Consider the following 21,157-nt stretch of genomic DNA (forward strand, 5'->3'; position numbering starts at 1 on the left):
ACTTCCCTGTGAAAACCACAAAAGAAGCAGGTTGAGAAACTGAACTAAGTGATACAGCACAATACATTTCACTACCAGTATGGTTGTAAAGATGGATTTTATCCCAGTAGATTTTATTATGATTATATTTGTTTATGCTCAGAATTACTCATTCAAGTCAGAAAAGTGAGCTTACCTATGTATGTTCATCAGTGTGAACTGTGGGCCTGCATCTGGCTGGTGAGAAGTTGAATATCAGGTTCCATTCTAGTTATAGCCAGTCTCAAGCACTGATGCAAATGTTCATCTGTCAATCTTGATCTCATCGGGGTTTTCAGCAGTTTCATGCGAGAAAAGGTTTTCTCGCAGATATACGTGCTGCCAAAAACTGTGGACATTTTCATTGCGTGTTTTTTGATGTTTGGATATGTGTCGTTTGGGAGGGCGGCATAGAAGTCAATGAGACTGTTGGGCTTGAATGCGTCTTTCAGAACATCACAGTTCTGTAACTCAGCCAACTCAAACTGATATGAAGGCTGGGCTTCATCAATGTCGGCAACAAAGGGGTTCTGAAAAAGACGGATTTCTTTTGCATGAACATGTAGTTCACTGAATCGCACACCGAACTCTGCCTTCAGCATTTCCAGTGCTTCCACGCACTTTTCAGCTGGGAACGGGACCGCTGGGTTCTCTGTCGACAGGTTTTGGGTAGCAGGAAGATGGACGAAGTTGCGCTTTTTCACTTGTTCCAAAAGCAGCGCTAATTTCACCTCAAATGCTTTTATGTGTGAATACATGTCGCAAATGAGTTTCCCCTCCCCTTGTAGCTGCAAGTTAAGGCTGTTAAGTATTTCTGTCACGTCTGTTAAAAATGCGAGGTGCCATTTCCATTCTGGGTCGATCAGCTCTGGGACCGTTTTGTCTTTTAAATGAAGAAATGCGTTAATTTCGGGTAGCAGCTCGTAAAAACGCCTCAAAACTCTGCCCCGGCTCAGCCATCGGACCTCTGTAGCACATCTCCGTGCGTAGACTCCAGTTCAGACAGGAATTCTTGGAACTGCCTGTGTTTAAGTCCCTTTGCTCTGATGAAGTTTATGCACGACACCACAACCTTCATTACAGAATCCCACTTCAACACTTTGCAGCACAGTGCTTGCTGGTGAATTAGGCAGTGGACTCGTAGCGGGGCGGTGAGACCCCTTTTTTCCAACTCCCGGTTCATGCGTCCTATTAGACCGCGAGTTTCGCCCACCATGCTAGGAGCCCCGTCAGTCGTGATGCTAGCTAGCTTTGACCAGTCCAGGTCCAACTTCTCCATGGTTTGGCACACTTTGTCAAAAATATCCTCTCCAGTTGTAGTCCCTTTGAGACTTTGGAGGGCTGCCAGCTCCTCGCATATCTCAAAGTTTGCGCTAACTCCACGAATAAAAATGAGCAGTTGCGCTGTGTCTTGCACATCCGTGCTCTCATCCAGTGCTAATGAAAAAAAGTCAAATTCTTTCGTCTTCTGCTGCAGCTGGGCATATACATTACTCCCGATTTCTTCAACGTGTCTGGTGATTGTACTCGCCGACAGACTTACGGCATTAAATGCATCTTTCTTCTCGGGACACACCTCCTCCGCGACAGCATCCATACATTTCTTAACAAACTCTCCGTCAGTGAAAGGCTTACCGCTTCTTGCTATCAGTTTAGCAACCCGAAAGCTGGCCCGAACGGATGCCTGGTTCAGCTGAGCTTGGCGTACAAATGTATTCTGCTGAGATAGTAGTCCACTTTTTAGCTTTGAGAGTTTGTCTGCTCGTATTTGGCCTTGCAAGCTATCGTACTTGTCTTTGTGACGGGATTCATAGTGTCGGCGAAGATTGTATTCTTCGAATACCGCCACCGTCTCTTGACAGATGAGACAAACAGCCTTTTCTTTGCATTGAACAAAAAAAATTGTTTGTCCACTGCAGGTTAAATACCCTGCATTCTGAATCAATTTTTCTCTTACCTAACCTTTTCGCCATTATTCCGTTCTCTCTTTGACAGGGCCGGGCCTAGGATTTTTTTTCTGGAGGCCAAATAGGAAAAAAATTCGATAGCGTCTCTGGTATTGTTCAGAGGGCCGGGCCAAATGTGCTGACGGGCCGTATCCGGCCCGCAGTTTGGTGACCACTGGTTTAGCGGAACACAAGTACGCCATACGGGTAGGCAATGAAGACTACCCCATGGCATGGCACTACAGGTCCTTACACCATGGCAACCCTGCCTCCCTACAAGCTATGGGTATTGATTATGTTTCGGCCTCTATTAGAAAAGGGGACCGTCTTAAACAGTTAAACCAAAGGGAACGTTTTTGGATTTACAAACTACAGGCCACTAAATACCCTGATTTAAATGAAGATATGGATTTCTCACCCTTCCTGTAGGGTCGTGATGGGTCCATTTGCTGTCATCTAGTGGACATTTTGCTCAATTGCCATCAGCTATGTTTAGACTGTTGTTGTTCATGTTTTGCTGTGTTCTAGTGTACTATGGAATATATAGCTTTCTTATTCTTGACAATTCTCCCAGTCATATTTAAGGTTAGAACTACCTTTCTAAGTGTTCTGATACTTCTAGCTTGGAGTTGTATCTTTATGATAACATAGCTACAGCATTTCACCTTTTAATGTGTATATTATTGCTTACTAGGTGTGTCCAATCCATTTTGTAACCACTCCTTTCAATTAGGGCTAATTGGAAAAGCTGTTCAAAAGAGGACATTGTATTCTTTTATTTTGGTACTCCCTGATGAAGGCCATGCAGCCGAAACACGCCGGTTTTTAAAAAACTTTGTTTCTATTGAACATTCCATATTAAAGGCATTTTAATGAATTATATGAAGTGCCTTGGTCCTCCTTTCTTTTTTGATGACCAATTTAGCCCTTTTACCAAGGGGCACCTTATATCTACCAAAATGTACTATTGTGTACCTTAGTAGCGTTTCCCTTTCTTCCATTCCATAGTTTTTTTTAATAGCACCTGCACATCAAAATAAAATAGGCATTTCTTTATTATTAATCTTATATATAAACATTCTGTCAGCAAAGGATGTAAGGTCCATCCCTGTGGTGTTTTAGGCCTGTGGGACATGATAGTAGCACCACTTCCTGGTTGCCCAGCTGGACTGGGCCAATCCGGCACCTGGTGCAATAACAGGCCTGTTGGAAGAGGGGCCCCAACTTATCCCTTGAACCACAGCTCCTCAAGGCCCATGGGGCAGGAATGTGGCTGCCCGACGATCAAACAAATACAACATGTACTACAGCATACTCCTCTAGCCTCAGGAAAACACCTGCCAAGTAGCAAACAAAGAAAGGGGAAGTACTGCAAGTCGTATTTATGTAAAACATGTACACAGTGTACAAAACATTAAGAACACATGCTCTTTCCATGACAGACTGACCAGGTGAATGATAGGATCCCTAATTGATGTCACTTGACAAATCCACTTCAAATCAGTGTAGATGCAGGGGAGACAGGTAAAAAAAATATTTTTAAGCCTTGACACATGGATTGTGTGTGTGTCAGAGGGTGAATGGGCTAGACAAAAGATTGAAGTGTCTTTGAACAGGGTATGGTAGTATGTGCCAGGCGCACCGGTTTGCATCAAGAACTGCAACGCTGCTGGGTTTTTCACAGTTTCCCTTGTATCAAGAATGGTCCACTACCCAAAGGACGTCCAGCCAACTTCACACAACTGTGGGAAGCATTGGCGTCAACATCGGCCAGCAATATTAGGAAGGTGTTAATGTTTTGTACACATTGTATATCGATCGAGATCATTGTGCATACTAACTTTTACACGTTTAAAATAGGCATTGATGGCAGACACATTAAAATACAGCAGTTCACCAGAGGACATATTAACCAAGACTAATGATCAATTTTTAAAGTACATAGTCATTATAGTACAACAACATTTGTGTCCGTTTAGTATTTATCATTTGAAAACTATAAAAATACAGTTAAACGAATGGAAACCTCCCACTGGAGAGTATCATTTCAAATATTTAAAAAGGCAGATCATAACTAAACAGACCAAGACAAATGGAAGCTTGAAAAATAGGCCTCGTACCAGTTACAACAGAAAATAAAATCTCTCTACTTACCATCAAACCAATCAGCACCCATAAAAATGCCCACATGAAATGTATAACCATTCAGAACTGTGTTCAAATCCTCCCTGTACCCCAACATTGTTCCCCTAAACTCTGGTGTAACAAAATGCCATCTTTAATTTCATAGTGAACGCAGTGAAACAGGCAAGTGTCATTTGGGTATAGAGGGCAAGAGTCTTACGGTTCCTGTGTTTGGACAGTGCTGTACAGTTTTCAAAACAGGTTAGTGTCAAGCTACTTCTTCTCTGCAATTGACCTAGTGGGGAGAGGGCCAGGTGGCTCTTTCAAGGGAGAGGCCCCACAAGGGACAGTTTATACAGGAACATTGTTATTGAATGATCACAAAGACAACCATTCACTCACGTAATGCTTTATAGAACAAACAATACCAATGTTGCCTCAATGTCTGCTCCCTTTTCATTCCCTGTTTATAGAACAAACCAATCAATCCCTTTCTCCTCCAATCTTTTTAGCACCTAGTTCACATTCTCTGAACACTGCAAACTTAAGACCCTCCCCCCTCTCTTTATTCAATCACTCCCTTTCTTTGATGAAAATAGTGAAGCACTGGAAGGCACACCCAGAATACTGCAACTAGAAGTAGGCTAATGGAAAATAGGCAGCAAGGTATTACAATTGCTGTATCATGTTTCATGGTTTTGTGTCAACATGGGGAATAGCAGTGCTTATATTACAGTTAACCTTTTGGAACGCTATTAAAGCATAACATTAAGTGTAGTTATGTTTTAAAGTTGATGCATGTAGTTGGTTCCACTGTAATCCCTGTCCAGTTCTGCTGGGAACTTTAACATCTCAAATTTTATATATATAGAGAGATATAAAGTACAGAAAAAGCTTAAGTCTCAAGAAATTAAATACAAATATCAGGAGAATGATTCCTGTCTGTGTGCTTCTAAAAAGGCAAGTAAAAACCTACCGACCTCCACCAATAAATAAATAAATACAGAACCAACAAGAAACAGGTTAATGATGCATGATGTGATACCCTCTCTTAACTCTCCCAGCGCCTAAACCAGAAACGGGCAAACATACAAATTGACCGACTGTTAAGCTTGGTAGGGGCAGAATATTATCGATATGCGTTAGACCAGTAAGCCCCAACAGAATAGACACACTGCCATGAGCAATTGATCTATGAGAACAGAGGTGACCGCAATGTGTCAGTATGATGCATGAAATAGAAGGCACTATGGTAGATTCCTGTTTAGTAGAACAGAACAATTTGATTACAAGAGGAAATATGCTTAGACACCCATGCTAAAATACAGATGTTTGCTATATCAACAAAATAGTTCAGCATATTAGTTGTAACAAATGTCCCTGTGCTTATAAGGCCTTATAAAAGATGTCGATCCTACACATATGATTTTTACCTCTAAGTTACAGATAGTGAGATGTACATTCTAGTCCATTCAATAGACTATGTAATAAAATCAATCACAACTGCATCTAAAACATCTTTCAAAGCAATGAGCAACACTCATTTGTGCAGTTTGGAGCCTTAGCTAGGCCCAAATACAATGAACCAAATCTCTTCGGCTGTGTGCAGTAAACAAGTTCAGAGCTTAAAACCTTCAAACTAAACCCCACATCCATATATGGAGCCCCTTCACCTCAAATACTTTGTCAAGGAAGGAGAACAATTACTGCAAGAGTACTGCTCATACACAAGGGTGATATTCTTATGCTTGAGATTATTAAATCGGTGATAGTATAAAAGTACAGGTAACTGACAAAATAATGGAAACACTTGAGTAAATGAGGGAAACAAAGTATATTGAAAGCAGATGCTTCCACGGGTGCACTTCCTGAGTTAATTAAGCAGGTAACAGCCCATCATGCTTACTTAGGGTGATGTATTATTTTGGCTACGCCCCCATAGGATGACAATAACCCCATCCACAGGGCACGAGTGGTCACTGAATGTTTTGAGCATAAAAACGATGTAAGCCATATGCCATAGCCATCTCAGTAACCCGATCTCAACTCAATTAAACACTTATGGGAGATCCTGGAGGAAAACAAACAATTCTGGAATTTCTCATGGAAGAATGGTGTCGCATCCCTCCAAGACTTCCAGACACTTGTACATTAAAGCTGTGGTGGCCCAACACCCTCTTAAAGACAATACATGTTGGTGTTTTCCTTTATTTTGACAGTTACCTCTATTTCAGCATAATCCCTCATTGGTTTCTGGAAGCATTTCAAGTGGGACTGTTAAGGACTGAATAAAAAAAGGTTTACAACTTAAACATTCAGAGCATCTAGAAAAAAAAAATTCACCTAAGAGACAGGGGTTTAAAAAAATCTGTTAGCATAGACTACAGCAATACACTTGCCCTGTGTTGATGATGCCTTTCACTTATTGATAGGACAGCAGGCAGTGAGACAGCTGTCTAGTGCCAAGGATGGTCAACAAAACAGCTTTTAGATGGTGACATTGGAATTATAAAATCCCTGGCACTTAAGTGAAATCAGAGTGCTTTCTGAATGCATAAGCGTTTGGAAAGATGCCAGCAGTATGACTTCTGTAGAGTCAAACGTAAGACTTTGTTAGCTAAAAATGTGCTTCCCAGGGTATTGCATTATTTTGGTTTGAAGAGTCCAAGTTAGTCTCTGAGTAAAGGTCAGTGGCCTGTGTGTGGACCCTTTGCCGGTTGCTCCTCCTTCAGGAAGGGGGTAAACGAAGAACGCACAGTGCGGCCCTGCAGCGACTGCTGCACACGGAAGTTGTTGACCATGCTCTTCTGCACCTCCTCCTCTGCTGAGGTGAAGAGAAGGCTCCGAAACACAGCCAGCTGAGGAAGAGACCGGACAGGGAGAGAATGTGTTAAGCAGACATGGAACAGCCGAGTGAAGTCACTAAAGTGTAGTCCACCAGTAGTTCTAACATTCCTTCCCTTTTTACCACACACGCTCTCACTCACACACTAACCTGGTCATGGCTGACTTCGATGTGCTGCTTCATGATAATCCAGGTCACTGCTTCGGTCAGAGGAGGCGTGGTCAGTGACCCTGCATACGTCCAGTAATCATCAATGTTAGTGGGCAGTAGGCAGGCTGGGTCGAACCTAGTGAACTCAACAACACTGTCCTAAGGTGTAAAAAGGGAAAGAGGAAAGGGTTACATGGTGCTGCCAACCGTGTCATAAGTTATAATAATAATTGCCATTTTCCAACCTTAATGTGTGATGTATTGTTGTCTACCTTCTTGACCATTGTGCTGTTGACTGTGCCCTGTTTTCTGCTGCTACCATGCGGTGTTGTCATGTGTTGCTGCCTTGCTATGTTGTCGTCTTAGGTCTCTCTTTATGTAGTGTCGCTTGTGATGTGTGTTTTGGCCTAGATTTATATTGTATTTATTTATTTGAATCCCAGGCCCCAGTCCCTGCAGGAGGCCTTTTGGTAGGCCGTCATTGTAAATAAGAATTTGTTCTTAACTGACTTGCCTAGTTAAATAAAGGTTAAAAAAAAAAGAAAATAAATTGTAGAGGCATGTAATTTGACTCATGGCCACTAGACCGCAGTTAAAGTTGACAGTCTCCCCATCTCAGATCATACAGTAAGTTCCTTTGCAGTAATACTTCTGGAAGGTAACAAGGGGTGTGTGTGTGTGAGGGGGGGGGGGGGCTCTAAATAATGCTAATTTAACCATTCTCCTATGTGTTTAAAATGCAGTGGTAAATATGAAACGTACACCCCCAACTCTGTCATGGTTTAAACCATTTATTTCTGTGGCGGTGCTGTCCATCCAGTAGGCTAGTGCTGAATTTCAGCTTCAGCCGAGCTCCTTTCAGCATAGATACTTTGTCATTTTTCGCCATGAAGCCTTGATAAAAATAGCACATGTCTTTATTCCAATGCATTAGATTTATCCATTGATTTATCATTGTTTGCTTTTGTCAGTCAGCTGCTTAAAGCTCTCATTGCTGTTTTTTAGGTGTGCGCAGGTCCTGGTGTTCTCCCTGCCAACCGTGGCCAGAAGTACCAGACCATTTATTATTTTCTATCAATATTAGTTTTCTTTACTGGATCACCTGATGGTCGACAATATCACTAGACAACTAGCCTACAGCTAGACACCAATGCGCATCCAATCCAGCCAACAAGTTTACCTTAATAACAGTAGTTGACTCTTTCGGTTAAAAGCATTCGGTTTTGCAATGGCATAGGCCTACATTACTTTGGATTTGTGTGCCCATGAAAACTGTTTTCACTGTGAAACATCACATAATGAAATGTTAGACTTAGTGGACTTTCCCAGATCTCCAAGATCCATTATTTGTACAGGGTTTAAGTTCAATATTCTAATCCAATTGTTAAATACTTAATAAATAACAACACTGTCAAATGTCATTAACATAAGGAAAGGTACTGTTTTATGTCCCATTATCTGTGAAGACTCCAAACATTAACTCATGACAATTCATGAACTAGGGTGCAAAACATGTTTTGATTCAACTGTATTATATTGAATGTAAGCTACCTATTCTGCGTGTGTTTGAAATGGCCTTGGCTGAGGGGGTAGGCTACCGGTAGGGGTGTAGGCCTAGTGAAGGATAAACGCAAGTAAATGTTGTTTACCCACCTTTTTTTTTATTTTATGCATTGAGTGTGTTACTTTTTTTTCAATTTTAAACACTACATCACTGACTACTGGTAGGCATATTTGAAAATCATGCTAATACACATTACATTGTGTGACCATCCCATTTTTCCCGGGACAGTTTCAGCCCCATTTCAAGTGTCCCAACTTTTCAGGCTACAAAAAAATATCAATTTGTCAGCAAGACGCATCAATTAATGTAAGAATAATCAATGGAAATCGCAGAATGACACTAGGAACAATTTTGGTGCTTTGTAACAAATCTATTAACAGTCAAACAGCACAAGTATACATGCAGTTTGGATTAGAGGTCGACCGAGTAAAATCGGAATGGCCGATTAATTTGGGCCGATATCAAGTTTTCATAATAAATCGGAAATCGGTATTTTTGGACACCGATTATTATTATTATTTTTTTACACCTTTATTTAATCTTTATTTAACTAGGCAAGTCAGTTAAGAACACTTTATTTTCAATGACGGCCTAGGAACGGTGGGTTAACTGCCTTGTTCAGGGGCAGAACGACAGACCTTATCAGCTCGGGGATTCAATCTTGCAACCTTACAGTTAACTAGTCCAACGCTCTAACCACCTGCCTCTCATTGCACTCCACGAGGAGCCTGCCTGTTATGCGAATGCAGTAAGCCAAGGTAAGTTGCTAGATAGCGTTAAACTTATCTTATAAAAAAAACAATCAAAATCACTAGTTAACTACACATGGTTGATGATATTACTAGTTTATCTAGCGTGTCCTGCGTTGCATATAATCGATGCGGTGCGTATTCGCGAAAAAGGACTGTCGTTGCTCCAATGTGTACCTAACCATAAACATCAATGCCTTTCTTAAAATCAATACGCAGAAGTATATATTTTTTAAACCTGCATATTTAGCTAAAAGAAATCCAGGTTAGCAGGCAATATTAACCAGGTGAAAATGTGTCACTTCTCTTGCGTTCATTGCACGCAGAGTCAGGATATATGCAACAGTTTGGGCAGCCTAATTTGCCAGAATTTTATATAATTATGACATAACATTGAGGGTTGTGCAATTTAACAGGAATATTTAGACTTATGGATGCCACCCGTTAGATAAAATACGGAACGGTTCCGTATTTCAATGAAAGAATAAAAGTCTTGTTTTCGAGATGATAGTTTCCGGATTCGACCATATTAATGACCTACGGCTCGTATTTCTGCGTGTTATTATGTTATAACTAAGTCTATGATTTGATAGAGTAGTCTAACTGAGCGATGGTAGGCACCAGCAGGCTCATAAGCATTCATTCAAACAGCACTTTTGTGCGTTTTTGCTGTGCTTCAAGCATTGCGCTGTTTATGACTTCAAGCCCATCAACTCCCGAGGTAAGGCTGGTGTAACCGATGTGAAATGGCTAACTAGTTAGCGGGGTGCGCGCTAATAGCGTTTCAAACGTCACTCGCTCTGAGACTCGGAGTGGTTGTTCCCCTTGCTCTGCATGGGTAACGCTGCTTCGAGGGTGGCTGTTGTCGATGTGTTCCTGGTTCAAGCCCAGGTAGGGGCGAGGAGAGGGACGGAAGCTATACTGTTACACTGGCAATACTAAAGTGCCTATAAGAACATCCAATAGTCAAAGGTTAATGAAATACAAATGGTAGACAGAAATAGTCCTATAATTCCTAGAATAACTACAACCTAAAACTTCTTACCTGGGAATGTTGACGACTCATGTTAAAAGGAACCACCAGCTTTCATATGTTCTCATGTTCTGAGCAAGGAACTTAAACGTTAACTTTCTTACATGGCACATATTGCACTTTTACTTTCTTCTCCAACACTTTGTTTTTGCATTATTTAAACCAAATTGAACATGTTTCATTATTTATTTGAGGCTAAATTGATGTATTAAGTTAAAATAAGTGTTTATTCAGTATTGTTGTAATTGTCATTATTACAAATACATTAAAAAAATAATAATAATGAAAAAAAAAAATTAAAAGCCGATTAATCGGTATCTGCTTTTTTTTTGGTCCTCCAATAATCGGGATCGGCGTTGAAAAATCATAATCGGTTGACCTCTAGTTTGGATGCTGGAATTATTTTGGAGTGGACCAACATGCCTACTTTTTGAAGTGATTTGTTTGACAACCAGATGAAAATATGACTGGTTGTGTTCATGCCACATTAAAATGTCATTAAAAGGTAATTTATTAGGCCAATAAATTTGATAGAGAATCCCCCAAATAGCATGGTGTAATTCGCACTCCAATAGTCACACAAATGTCATGTGTGTGCCACCGGAGAGAGGCTTGTCTAGAATACCAACCTGAGTCGTACAGCACTGACTACTTATGTTCTTAAGATTTGGGCGGCCTTCTCAGAAACACAGCGACATATAACCCCTGCTTGAAACGTTCCCTCTGAAACCTTGGCAACAAAATCACCTGCATGGTTTAAGTGGTCAATCATTGAACTCACCTTGTGTCTGACAGCAGGTAGGACATCTACTAGTTTCTGCAGTCCCTCGTGTCTCTTCCCTATCTGAGGAGGAAAATAATCTGTGTCTGAGCACTGAGTCCTTCTGTCAGGCATGTGCTGTGTGTTTACATTCACTGCATGGGGTGTTTACATTTCAATGTCAGTAAATATTGAAATGGTGTGTATATGACGTGTACAGCTGAAGTCTGAAGTTTACATAAACCTTAGTCAAATACATTTAAACTCACTTTTTCACAATTCCTGACATCTAATCATAGTAAAAATTCCCTGTCTTAGGTCAGTTAGGATCACCACTTTATTTTAAGGATGTGAAATGTCAGAATAATAGTAGTGATTTATTTCAGCTTTTATTTCGTTCCTCACATTTCCAGTGGGTCAGAAGATTACATACACTCAATTACTATTTGGTAGCACAAACTTCTTCAGTTCTGCACACACATTTTCATTAGGATTGAGGTCAGGGCTTTGTGATAGACACTCCAATACCTTGACTTTGTTGTCCTTAAGCCATTTTGCCACAACTTTGGAAGTATGCTTGGGGTCCTTGTCCATTTGGAAGACCTATTTGCGACCAAGCTTTAACTTCCTGTCTTGAAATGTTGCTTCAATATATACACATAATTATCCTACCTCATGATGCCATCTATTTTGTGAAGTGCACCAGTCCCTCCTGCAGCAAAGCACCCCCACAAAATGATGCAACCACCCCCGTGCTTCACGGTTGACGTGGTGTTCTTCGACTTGCAAGCCTTCCCCTTTTTCCTCCAAACATAATGATGGTCATTATGGCCAAACAGTTCTATTTTTGTTTCATCAGACTAGAGGACATTTCTCCAAAAAGTACGATCTTTGTCCCCATGTGCAGTTGCAAACCACAGTCTGGCTTTTTAAATGGCATTTTTTGAGCAGTGGCTTCTTCCTTGCTGAGCAGCCTTTCAGGTTATGTCGATATAGGACTCGTTTTACTGTGGATATAGATACTTTTTGTACCGGTTCCTCCAGCATCTTAACAAGGTCCTTTGCAGTTTTTCTGGGATTGATTTGCACGTTTCGCACCAAAGTACGTTCATCTCTAGGAGACAGAACATGCCCCCTTCCTGAGCGGTATGACGGCTGCGTGGTCCCATTGTGTTTATACTTGTGTACTATTGTTTGTACAGATGAACGTGGTACCTTCAGGCATTTGGAAATTCCTACCAAGGATTAACCAGATTTGTGGAGGTCTACAATTTCTTTTCCTGAGGTCTTGGCTGATGTCTTTTGATTTTCCCATGATGTCAAGCAAAGAGGCACTGAGTTTGAAGGTAGGCCTTGAAATACATCCACAGGTACACCTCCAATTGACTCAAATTATGTCAATCAGCCTATCAGAAGCTTCTAAAGCCATTACATAATTTTCTAGAATTTTCCAAACTGTTTAAAGGCATAGTCAACTTTGTGTATGTAAACTTCTGACCCACTGGAATTGTGATACAGTGAATTATAAGTGAAATAATCTGTCTGTAAACAATTGTTGGAAAAATTACTTGTGTCGTCATGCACAAAGTAGATGTCCTAACCGACTTGCCAAAACTATAGTTTGTTGACAATAAATTTGTGGAGTGGTTGGAAAATGAGTTTTAATGACTCCAAACTAAGTGTGTGTAAACTTCCGACTTCAACTGTATATGGTCAAGTATGTATGACAGTGGTGGTGGGTTGCATGTGGTAGGGATGCTTCGCTATGTTAACAAGAAGCAATAAATTACCTTGAGGAAAACCCCGATAACAGCCAGTCCATTCTCCTCCATCACCGCCTCCTCAAACCGGCTGTACTTATCAGAGTTCCAGTGGACCATGTGGAGCTATCAACACAAAAGGCAACGCCATACATTAATTAGAACCTATTTATCCACACACCCAGAGAATTCAAATGCAATGTGTCACAGATTATATTTGCTGCTGGATAATTATGAATCTTTAATATCATTCTCAAGATAAACGGTTACCTTCGTGGTAGAACAATCAATTATCAAAACTGTAACAACAAAAAATTAGCAGATTCTGAATGAAAATCCTCCATCCTGAACAGACGGTTATCAGTAGCTATTAAATGCAGCTGCTCTTTGTTTTACTCCATCGGAGCGTCCAACCCAACCCTACCCATACTCACACCACAGATCCCTATTCACCCTGGGATCTGGGGACATTTCTATAAAGAATGGTACAACCCAATAAGTAAACTGAGAAGGATCCATTATCTCGGTTACCCACGGTGGTGTGCTCCTATTAGGCACACAGAGCGAGTTGTGTGCTGTAATCGTAACTTGAGCCTCTGTACACACACTGCACCTGGGGAGTGTTGAGAACCCTGACATGGTCAGATTCTCACAGCCACTAACACCAGCTTGGCATGGCACCCTCCCCCAGACATACAGTAGTACTCCCTCTATTGCATAAGTATGCTTTAGGTGAGTGGAAAAATATGAAAATAGATCACACATTAAAAGGTGGGCTTTAAGGATAGAACAGAATGCATTCTGTTTCTATACGTAGAGGTTTCCAACAGCACAATCCCCCTGTCACAGAAATTGCATGCCAATGTCGTCATGGATTGGCTAGGGCATCAGCATTGACTTGATAACTAAGCAGTCCCTACTATCTATCGTTCCATGCCACAGTCTCCTGAAGACTATGACTCTATTAGACTTGACATGTTAGGAGGTTCTTACTATAGCATAGCTAGAGTCATTCAACAAAGTTAACATTTAAATACAGACACTCTCTGTTAAGTAAGAGGACGTGCAGTAGCTACCTCAGCAGGGAAGAGGCGGCGGTCCACTGTGTGCTCAGAGCCCCATGCGTTGCTCTCCCCCCAATGGAAGTGGAACTGACACAGCCGGAAGTTGTCCTCCAGAGGACCCCCTTTAAGTGCTGAGAGGGAGAGAGCGACGAGAAGAAATCGACCACTCATCAATGTTGTGTTAGAGACGCATACAATAATGAGAAGAAACCGTAATTAATACACACAACAGCTGTGGCGAGTTAAACATGATTATATAAACATACTTGTTAAAACATATGTATCCTCTTCTTACACAAACACACATGAAAAGCAGAACTAAGAATTAAATGACAGAATAATTAGCCTACTGTTAAAAAAAAAAAGTGCCTCTTGGTATACATATTTATGTAAAGTCTAGCGGTTAATAAAATATACATTTCTGAAATAATATTGGATTGAAAATTAAAGTAATTAGACTGTCTAAACAATAAGTTAAGACCATGATGTTGAGAAATAAGCCAAGAGCAGGGATACCTAAATGTAAATCAAAATCATGTTCCACGTGGCAGGCATTGCAGTTTTAAATCAGGTCACGCAGCAGAACAGAAACTGCTTACTGGATTTGTCAGTGGTGTCATCGTACTCAACCAGGAATGAGTACCCGTTGTTCCATATCTGTGAACATGTCCTGGGGTCGTAATCCGGGGTCAGCGGCTTGAGATGCGGATCAAACACACTCTTGCGCACCCGAATATCGATCGGAGATTGTCTGTTGCCCCCAGGAGCAACAAGTGGTCCCTGCCACATCGGATGCACTGGAGTCAAAAGCATGAGAGAGGGGATTTAAATCTAGTCTGATAGTAAAATGTAAAACAGCAGCTTGTCTTTAGTAAATCACATTAGGTCCTATTGCTTAGCCTACTGTAAGAAATGCTGACACTTACTTTTCATAGTGTACTCTCCAGCTTCCTGCATTCTAAAATAGGCAATAAGTCAAATTCCCAAATAACATAAGATCAAATGTCTCAAAGTAGACAAGCAATTCTGAAAACTTTGTGAGACCAGTAGTCTAAGCCTCCTCCGTTCATTCCGTTTAAGATATGTAAAAAGCAGGAGGAAAAAGAGACACTTCCTTCAGTAACTCCTATTGAAAGGAAATTACAGGATAAGCCAAATGTGGGTAGGCTACAGAAACAGACTCGCGGAATGTATTGGCAGCCCACCAGGTCTACTCCGCAGCAGGAATGGGAGACACTAGTTCAGCTCTGAATGGAACGTTTCATAGATGTACATCTTCTGGCGTTAAAATAAATCTACTACGACTTCCTGGTTTTGCCATTGGGTTGCAAAACAATAACTGCCTATGATGCAATTTACATCAGTCACTGACCGCTCTGCCAATGGGACTGTGAATGCTTAACCTATGTGAATGCTTAACCTACGACAAAGGAAAAGGTTTGGAAAAGGTATTTAATGGAAAAATGTATTAACAATTATCCATTTTGCTACTGTACCTGAAAGAAAAGGGCCTATTCTTACTAGCATTATCTAAATTCGAACGAACCACCTGCAACTGAACACAGACCTATTAGAAGATATGTTTGACCGAATCGAGGACGAAGACAGTGTCGCCAAGTTAAAGTTGATCGAAAATTCTCTGTGATACGCCAAACAGTAGCTATCCTGCAATGACTAATAGATCACATTACTCGTTACAATCTGCTAGATATTCATGAAGTAAGTATGTGGACGGGTGTGGCTATTTCAGCCACACCCGTTGCTGACAGGTGTATAAAATTGAGCACACACCCATGCAATCTCCATAGACAAGCATTGTGTAAAACTTGCCGCCATTGGATTCTGGAGCAGTGAAAACACTTTCTCTGGGGTAATGAGTCACGCTTCACCATCTGGCAGTCCGACAGACGAATCTGGGTTTGGTGAATGCCAAGAGAGCATTACCTGTTCCAATGCATAGTGCCAACTGTAAAGTTTGGTGGAGGAGGAATAATGGTCTGGTGCTGTTTTTCATGGTTCGGGCTAGGCCCTTTTGTTCCAGTTGTGAAATCTTAACGCTACAGTATACAATGACATTCTAGACAATTCTGTGCATCCAACTTTGTGGCAATAGTTTAGGGAAGGCCTTTTCCTGTTTCAGCATGACAATGCCCCACTGCACAAAGCGAGGCTCATACAGAAATGGTTTGTCAGGATCATTGTGGAAGAAGCCCAGCGAACACCTTTGTTAATGCTTGTTTACGGAAGACAGAGGCGACCACCTGTGCTAAGCGTAACTGGGGAGAAGGTGTAGCGGAAGTGTAGTTTGTCAGCTGGATGCACACACAGCCATATGGATCTGTGCAAATCTGCTACATTAAGTGAACATATTTTTAAATATTATTTCTCGCTTATACAGTATGAAATAAATTCCATATGTTTCAAAAAACGTAATGCATGCAATGATTGATGGTTCTAAACATTAAAACAGAGCGCTGGGATTTTAGTTCACATGTTCCCACCGGTATGCAGTGCTTATATCTGAGAACCCTTGGAATAATGCATAATGTCTTGAGTAAAGACAAGACCATAAACCAAACATGCAGTGTAAAATAGGCCAAGTTAGAAAATAAAATACAAAAGATAAACATAAATTGTGATCACAGTTATGATCAAATTGACATGTGTATGTACACACCATAGTTACAATCAAAACCAGTACCCGGCCAGAAGTTTAGAATGAACTATTTCCCCCTGAAAATGTGACGCCAATTCACTCATGCAGAAATCCAGTCCTTGATTTCCATGTATTCTTTGTGCACCCGTTGCTATCAAAACAAGGCCATTAATGAACCCTTTAGTAATGTAGACATTGTGGATTTCGATTACAGCGTAGCCATTTATGTTACTATTGCTTGAGCGATTGAAACGGTCTTATTTCTCATGTAATCTCAGCGGCCAGCTGGACTGAACATTAATGTCATTGTTCTAGTCTTATGAAATGAAGAGCAAACAGCTAGCGAATTCAACTGCAGCTAATGATAATTCAGCTGTAATATGATGAAAGCTACCGTACTTTTAAAGTTTCGACACTTACACGCTGAAAGCACATATTTGCTTGAACATGCAGTGAGGTTGCATCTTCTCACAGGTATCAACCGTTGACCTTTAGTTTGCTTGATGACATGTCTCTGCAGATGCCGGGCAAGTGGGTTCACGATCGATGAGAGAGCCACCATGACCACGGTTCTTCGAATAGGCTACTCGAAGTTTGCGAGAGTCAATTGTGTTATCTTTTCAGGTAAGGCAAAACGTCGAATTAAAACTGCTCCCGTCTCCCGAGTCGTTCGGTTTCATATGTTTTCAGTCAGAAACAACAACAGGAGTTGCGTTATGGCCCCTCTTCTTCCACACTTGACAGTTTCGGATGGCTGCCGGCTGGCTCTCTCCACACTATCGCTTGATCGATCTGGAAAATAGACAAGCTTTCACACGATTGAAACATTCACGTAAATTCCAAAGGTTTACACTTGGCCTGTTGATGCGTGCTTACTTTAACACCGCGGCGGTTTATATTGGCTACCTACTGCTATCGCGCGCTCCGAATCAATGAAGGTGAAATATTGTTTGTAAAGTGTTAGCGATAATGTGGTTCCAAGAGGAAGAGATCGTTGAGTGGGGCTCGTGTAAGACTTTCGACCAATCGGCTTTATCCTCTGAGAGGCGTTTCAAACAACATGCGCTAGATCTAGACCCGTGACATAGATATTTGGTGTACTTTTTGCTTAGTTTTGTTGAAATGTCTGTGTGGTTCTTGTCATATGTCATAACAGCACAATTCATCTGAGCCTCATGATCTTCAATACGATACATTGTCAAATGTGCAGTGCTTTCTCTATAACAAAAACTCACTCATTGACTGTGTCGTTTCCAATTGTGGATGAACACACATGCATCTTTACAAACAGCCCAAGTGTTCTATTCTGATTTAATGTAAATTATTGGATAAGGTTATTTTGAATAACATGGAAGTCTTGCAAATGTTGTGCAAACATTGTGCTACTATGGGACTGAGAATATGTTCAGCTAAAGCTCCTTAGGAATGTCATGTTTATTGTAAACATGCTTATGTTATGGCTTTTCTTGTGTACTCCATTTACTGACAGGGCTGAGATTACTATTTTGGACTTTAATCCCTACACACACCTTCAGTTAGAAAATATTTGCTCTGAAAAATGTTTTTCCTTCAGTCCCAGGACGTTGGAAGACAAACATTAAAGGGATGTTATGAAACTCATTCGCTCTTTCGGCAAACTTGTAATTGCTATAATGAGGCCTTTTCTCAGTCTGAACCCTTTAGAAGACAACTGTGGCAAAAACAGATAATTTATTGTCAAACCAAAACCAAGCAATGAAAGGGCTTCATAGTCCCCCCTCCACCCCCAAAAAAGCACCACAAATAAGTGAGCAAATTGAAATTTGGTGGTGTGTCCAGTAAAAACAAGCCAAAGTACTGATGTTTCAAACAAATACTGTATACCAGTAATGATGTGCATGCTAAAGCTTAAGAAAACAATTTTGCGGTCATTAGATGTGTAAGTGTTTATTGTGTCGTTATCTATTTGGTCCAAAGGGAGGTTGAGGCCTGGATATGATGGCTCCAACTATAAACCACATGAAAGATTTATAAATAAAGTAACAAACTCCAGAACAATTTCTTTTTTAACCAGCTGTGACAAAGCAACTCACCCTGCAAGTGGTCAATGGTTAACAATTACAAAGAAAATTCAGTCAATGCTTGACTCAAAGAAATGATTGGGTTTGATCACTTTTTTTTACATTCCTTCAATGGAGGTGTAAGTTTACTGGATGAAATACACTGAAAAAACATTTGCTATTAAATGTTTCTTTCAGTCTCCCTACAAAAACCACACCCTGACTTGTGACATGACAAATATATTATAAAAAATACAAAAAGCTAAAAGTATTTTATCCACCTATGATGGACCAAAATTTTAAAAAACTGGTACACTTAACAGTTTTGTACAGTTATATTTACACATGTTTGGTAAGAGGAACAGCGTTTCATCCTTCTGAAGAGGGGAGGGGCCAGGAGAGACATACTAGTCTAGTGCAATGATGCCATCATCTTCCTCATCGGCAGCCAAAGGCTGATCAAATCAAATGTATTTATATAGCCCTTCGTACATCAGCTGATATCTCAAAGTGCTGTACAGAAACCCAGCCTAAAACCCCAAACAGCAAGCAATGCAGGTGTAGAAGCACGGTGGCTAGGAAAAACTCCCTAGAAAGGCCAAAACCTAGGAAGAAACCTAGAGAGGAACCAGGCTATGTGGGGTGGCCAGTCCTCTTCTGGCTGTGCCGGGTGGAGATTATAACAACATGGCCAAGATGTTCAAATGTTCATAAATGACCGGCATGGTCCAATAATAATAAGGCAGAACAGTTGAAACTGGAGCAGCAGCACGGCCAGGTGGACTGGGGACAGCAAGGAGTCATCATGTCAGGCAGTCCTGAGGCATGGTCCTAGGGCTCAGGTCCTCCGAGAGAAAGAAAGAGAGAATTAGAGAAAGCACACTTAAATTCACACAGGACACCGAATAGGACAGGAGAAGTACTCCAGATATAACAAACTGACCCTAGCCCCCCGACACATAAACCACTGCAGCATAAATACTGGAGGCTGAGACAGGAGGGGTCAGGAGACACTGTGGCCCCATCCGAGGACACCCCTGGACAGGGCCAAACAGGAAGGATATAAACCCACCCACTTTGCCAAAGCACAGCCCCTACACCACTAGAGGGATATCTTCAACCACCAACTTACCATCCTGAGACAAGGCTGAGTATAGCCCACAAAGCTGATCCAGCTGTATAGCTGATCCAGGCGTTGGCGCTTGGCTGAAGCCTTGCCTGTATCAGCATCATGGAGCTTCCTCTTGTGGCCTCCTGACTCCATGCAGACATCCATAGTGCTGGAGGACGGCTCCTCCTCGTCCGAATCAACTATCAGAACATCGTCCTGCTCAGCAGGGGCTAAGAGAAGAAAGGAAATCGAGAGAAAGTCAGACGAGAGACGATCGACATGTACCATTTTAGAGTTTACGTTCAGCTACAAAATAAACATAGCTACACATGATTCTCAGTACTATAAACAAAATGATTTAAAGGACAGGACCGGTGACTTCTGACCAGGATTTTGATTATTAGACCGTTTAAAACAGTCCATCTCTGTAGTCAATGTCAGTTTTGCTCACCTTTGGAAGAGGTGGACGGTTCTGCAGTCTTTGTTGCCGTTGGCAACATTCTTGTCCTCTTGTACGCTGGGTGGGGTTGGGGCTTTGTCAGGGGCGTCACCCACCACCTCGAACTCCACATCCTTCTCCAAGTCCTCACTTTTACAGACAAGCGCAGAAATACATTTACGTTAAGGAAACAAATTTGGATTAGTCATGCAAATGCAAAGGCCTATACAGCACAGATAAATACATCCTCTCTTACCAGTGAATCACGTTAACCAGGAGTGTGTAATCCTGCAGAAAGTCATCCACTTGCAGACGGCTACCATGTCGTATCCCAAAGTCAGACAGAAACTTGCTGTTGTTTGCTATAAGAAGAGAATGGTGCATGATCATAAATATGTATACCTGATGATAAGAGTATACCGTTGAGTACAATTTTGGGTTTAGCGATATTATGATAGTATCGTATATCGACGATGATCGACAGTCATTGCCAATGGTGACAATATTGTTGTGTGACAGACAACTTTTTTGCCCAGGGGTCTCCAACCCTGTTTCTGGAGAGTTACCGTCCTGTAAGGTTTTTAAACCAACCCTAATACTTGGTTGATAACCTGTACCAGGTTAGTTACAACTGGGGTTGGAGAGAAAATGACAGTGGCTCTCCAGGAACAGGGTTGGAGACCCCTGGTTTAGCGTATTTGAATTTGACTAGCGCCGCGCAATAAATAACGGAGTCGGGCAGGGCAGCTCGGTGACATTCTGAGTAATTTGTCTATTCCTATTTGCTATAATCTTGTTTTATGAAAGGATTCATATTAATAAAGGCTGGCCTGTTTCAATAAATATGTTATACAGAACGCAAGAGGAATGTAGGCTAGACAGAGCAGAGTAGTACACCA

General features: G+C 41.3%; 2 protein-coding genes across 4 annotated transcripts; both read right to left on the reverse strand.

Annotated features, from left to right (window-relative positions):
• Nucleotides 1-3,331: 3,331 nt before the first annotated feature.
• Nucleotides 3,332-17,669, reverse strand: LOC115109288 (carbonic anhydrase 5B, mitochondrial-like). Of its 3 annotated transcripts, XM_029634039.2 has the most exons (8): nucleotides 17,546-17,669; nucleotides 17,090-17,461; nucleotides 14,613-14,810; nucleotides 14,026-14,144; nucleotides 12,980-13,075; nucleotides 11,211-11,273; nucleotides 7,084-7,242; nucleotides 3,332-6,946 (listed from the first exon to the last, which is right to left on the reverse strand). In XM_029634039.2, exons 2-8 carry the CDS (start codon nucleotides 17,229-17,231, stop codon nucleotides 6,776-6,778), a joined length of 948 nt encoding a protein of 315 aa, XP_029489899.1. In that variant the 5' UTR covers nucleotides 17,232-17,461; nucleotides 17,546-17,669; the 3' UTR covers nucleotides 3,332-6,775. The 3 variants fall into 3 exon arrangements, with proteins under 3 accessions (XP_029489899.1, XP_029489898.1, XP_029489901.1); XM_029634038.2 differs by having other exon boundaries at nucleotides 17,090-17,669; XM_029634041.2 differs by lacking the exons at nucleotides 17,090-17,461; nucleotides 17,546-17,669 and adding an exon at nucleotides 14,940-17,075.
• A 910-nt stretch (nucleotides 17,670-18,579) lies between these two features.
• On the reverse strand, nucleotides 18,580-20,688 carry LOC115108889 (SUMO-activating enzyme subunit 2-like). Its single transcript, XM_029633449.2, has 3 exons — nucleotides 20,515-20,688; nucleotides 20,271-20,408; nucleotides 18,580-20,049 (listed from the first exon to the last, which is right to left on the reverse strand). Exons 1-3 carry the CDS (start codon nucleotides 20,646-20,648, stop codon nucleotides 20,040-20,042), a joined length of 282 nt encoding a protein of 93 aa, XP_029489309.1. The 5' UTR covers nucleotides 20,649-20,688; the 3' UTR covers nucleotides 18,580-20,039.
• Nucleotides 20,689-21,157: the final 469 nt, after the last annotated feature.

The sequence above is a fragment of the Oncorhynchus nerka genome, linkage group LG25 (genome assembly GCF_034236695.1).
Source record: "Oncorhynchus nerka isolate Pitt River linkage group LG25, Oner_Uvic_2.0, whole genome shotgun sequence".
NCBI lineage: Eukaryota > Metazoa > Chordata > Actinopteri > Salmoniformes > Salmonidae > Oncorhynchus > Oncorhynchus nerka.

Bases quoted from the DNA above. Each gene is read 5' to 3' on its own strand.
- LOC115108889 (XM_029633449.2), bottom strand. From the start codon at position 20,648: ATGATCATGCACCATTCTCTTCTTATAGCAAACAACAGCAAGTTTCTG. The intron at 20,409-20,514 runs GTAAGAGAGGAT...TGTCTGTAAAAG, and splicing joins CTGGTTAACGTGATTCACTG to TGAGGACTTGGAGAAGGATG.
- LOC115109288 (XM_029634039.2), bottom strand. From the start codon at position 17,231: ATGGTGGCTCTCTCATCGATCGTGAACCCACTTGCCCGGCATCTGCAG. The intron at 14,145-14,612 runs GTAAGCAGTTTC...TCTCCCTCTCAG, and splicing joins TGACACCACTGACAAATCCA to CACTTAAAGGGGGTCCTCTG. The intron at 6,947-7,083 runs GTTAGTGTGTGA...TCTCTTCCTCAG, and splicing joins TCGAAGTCAGCCATGACCAG to CTGGCTGTGTTTCGGAGCCT.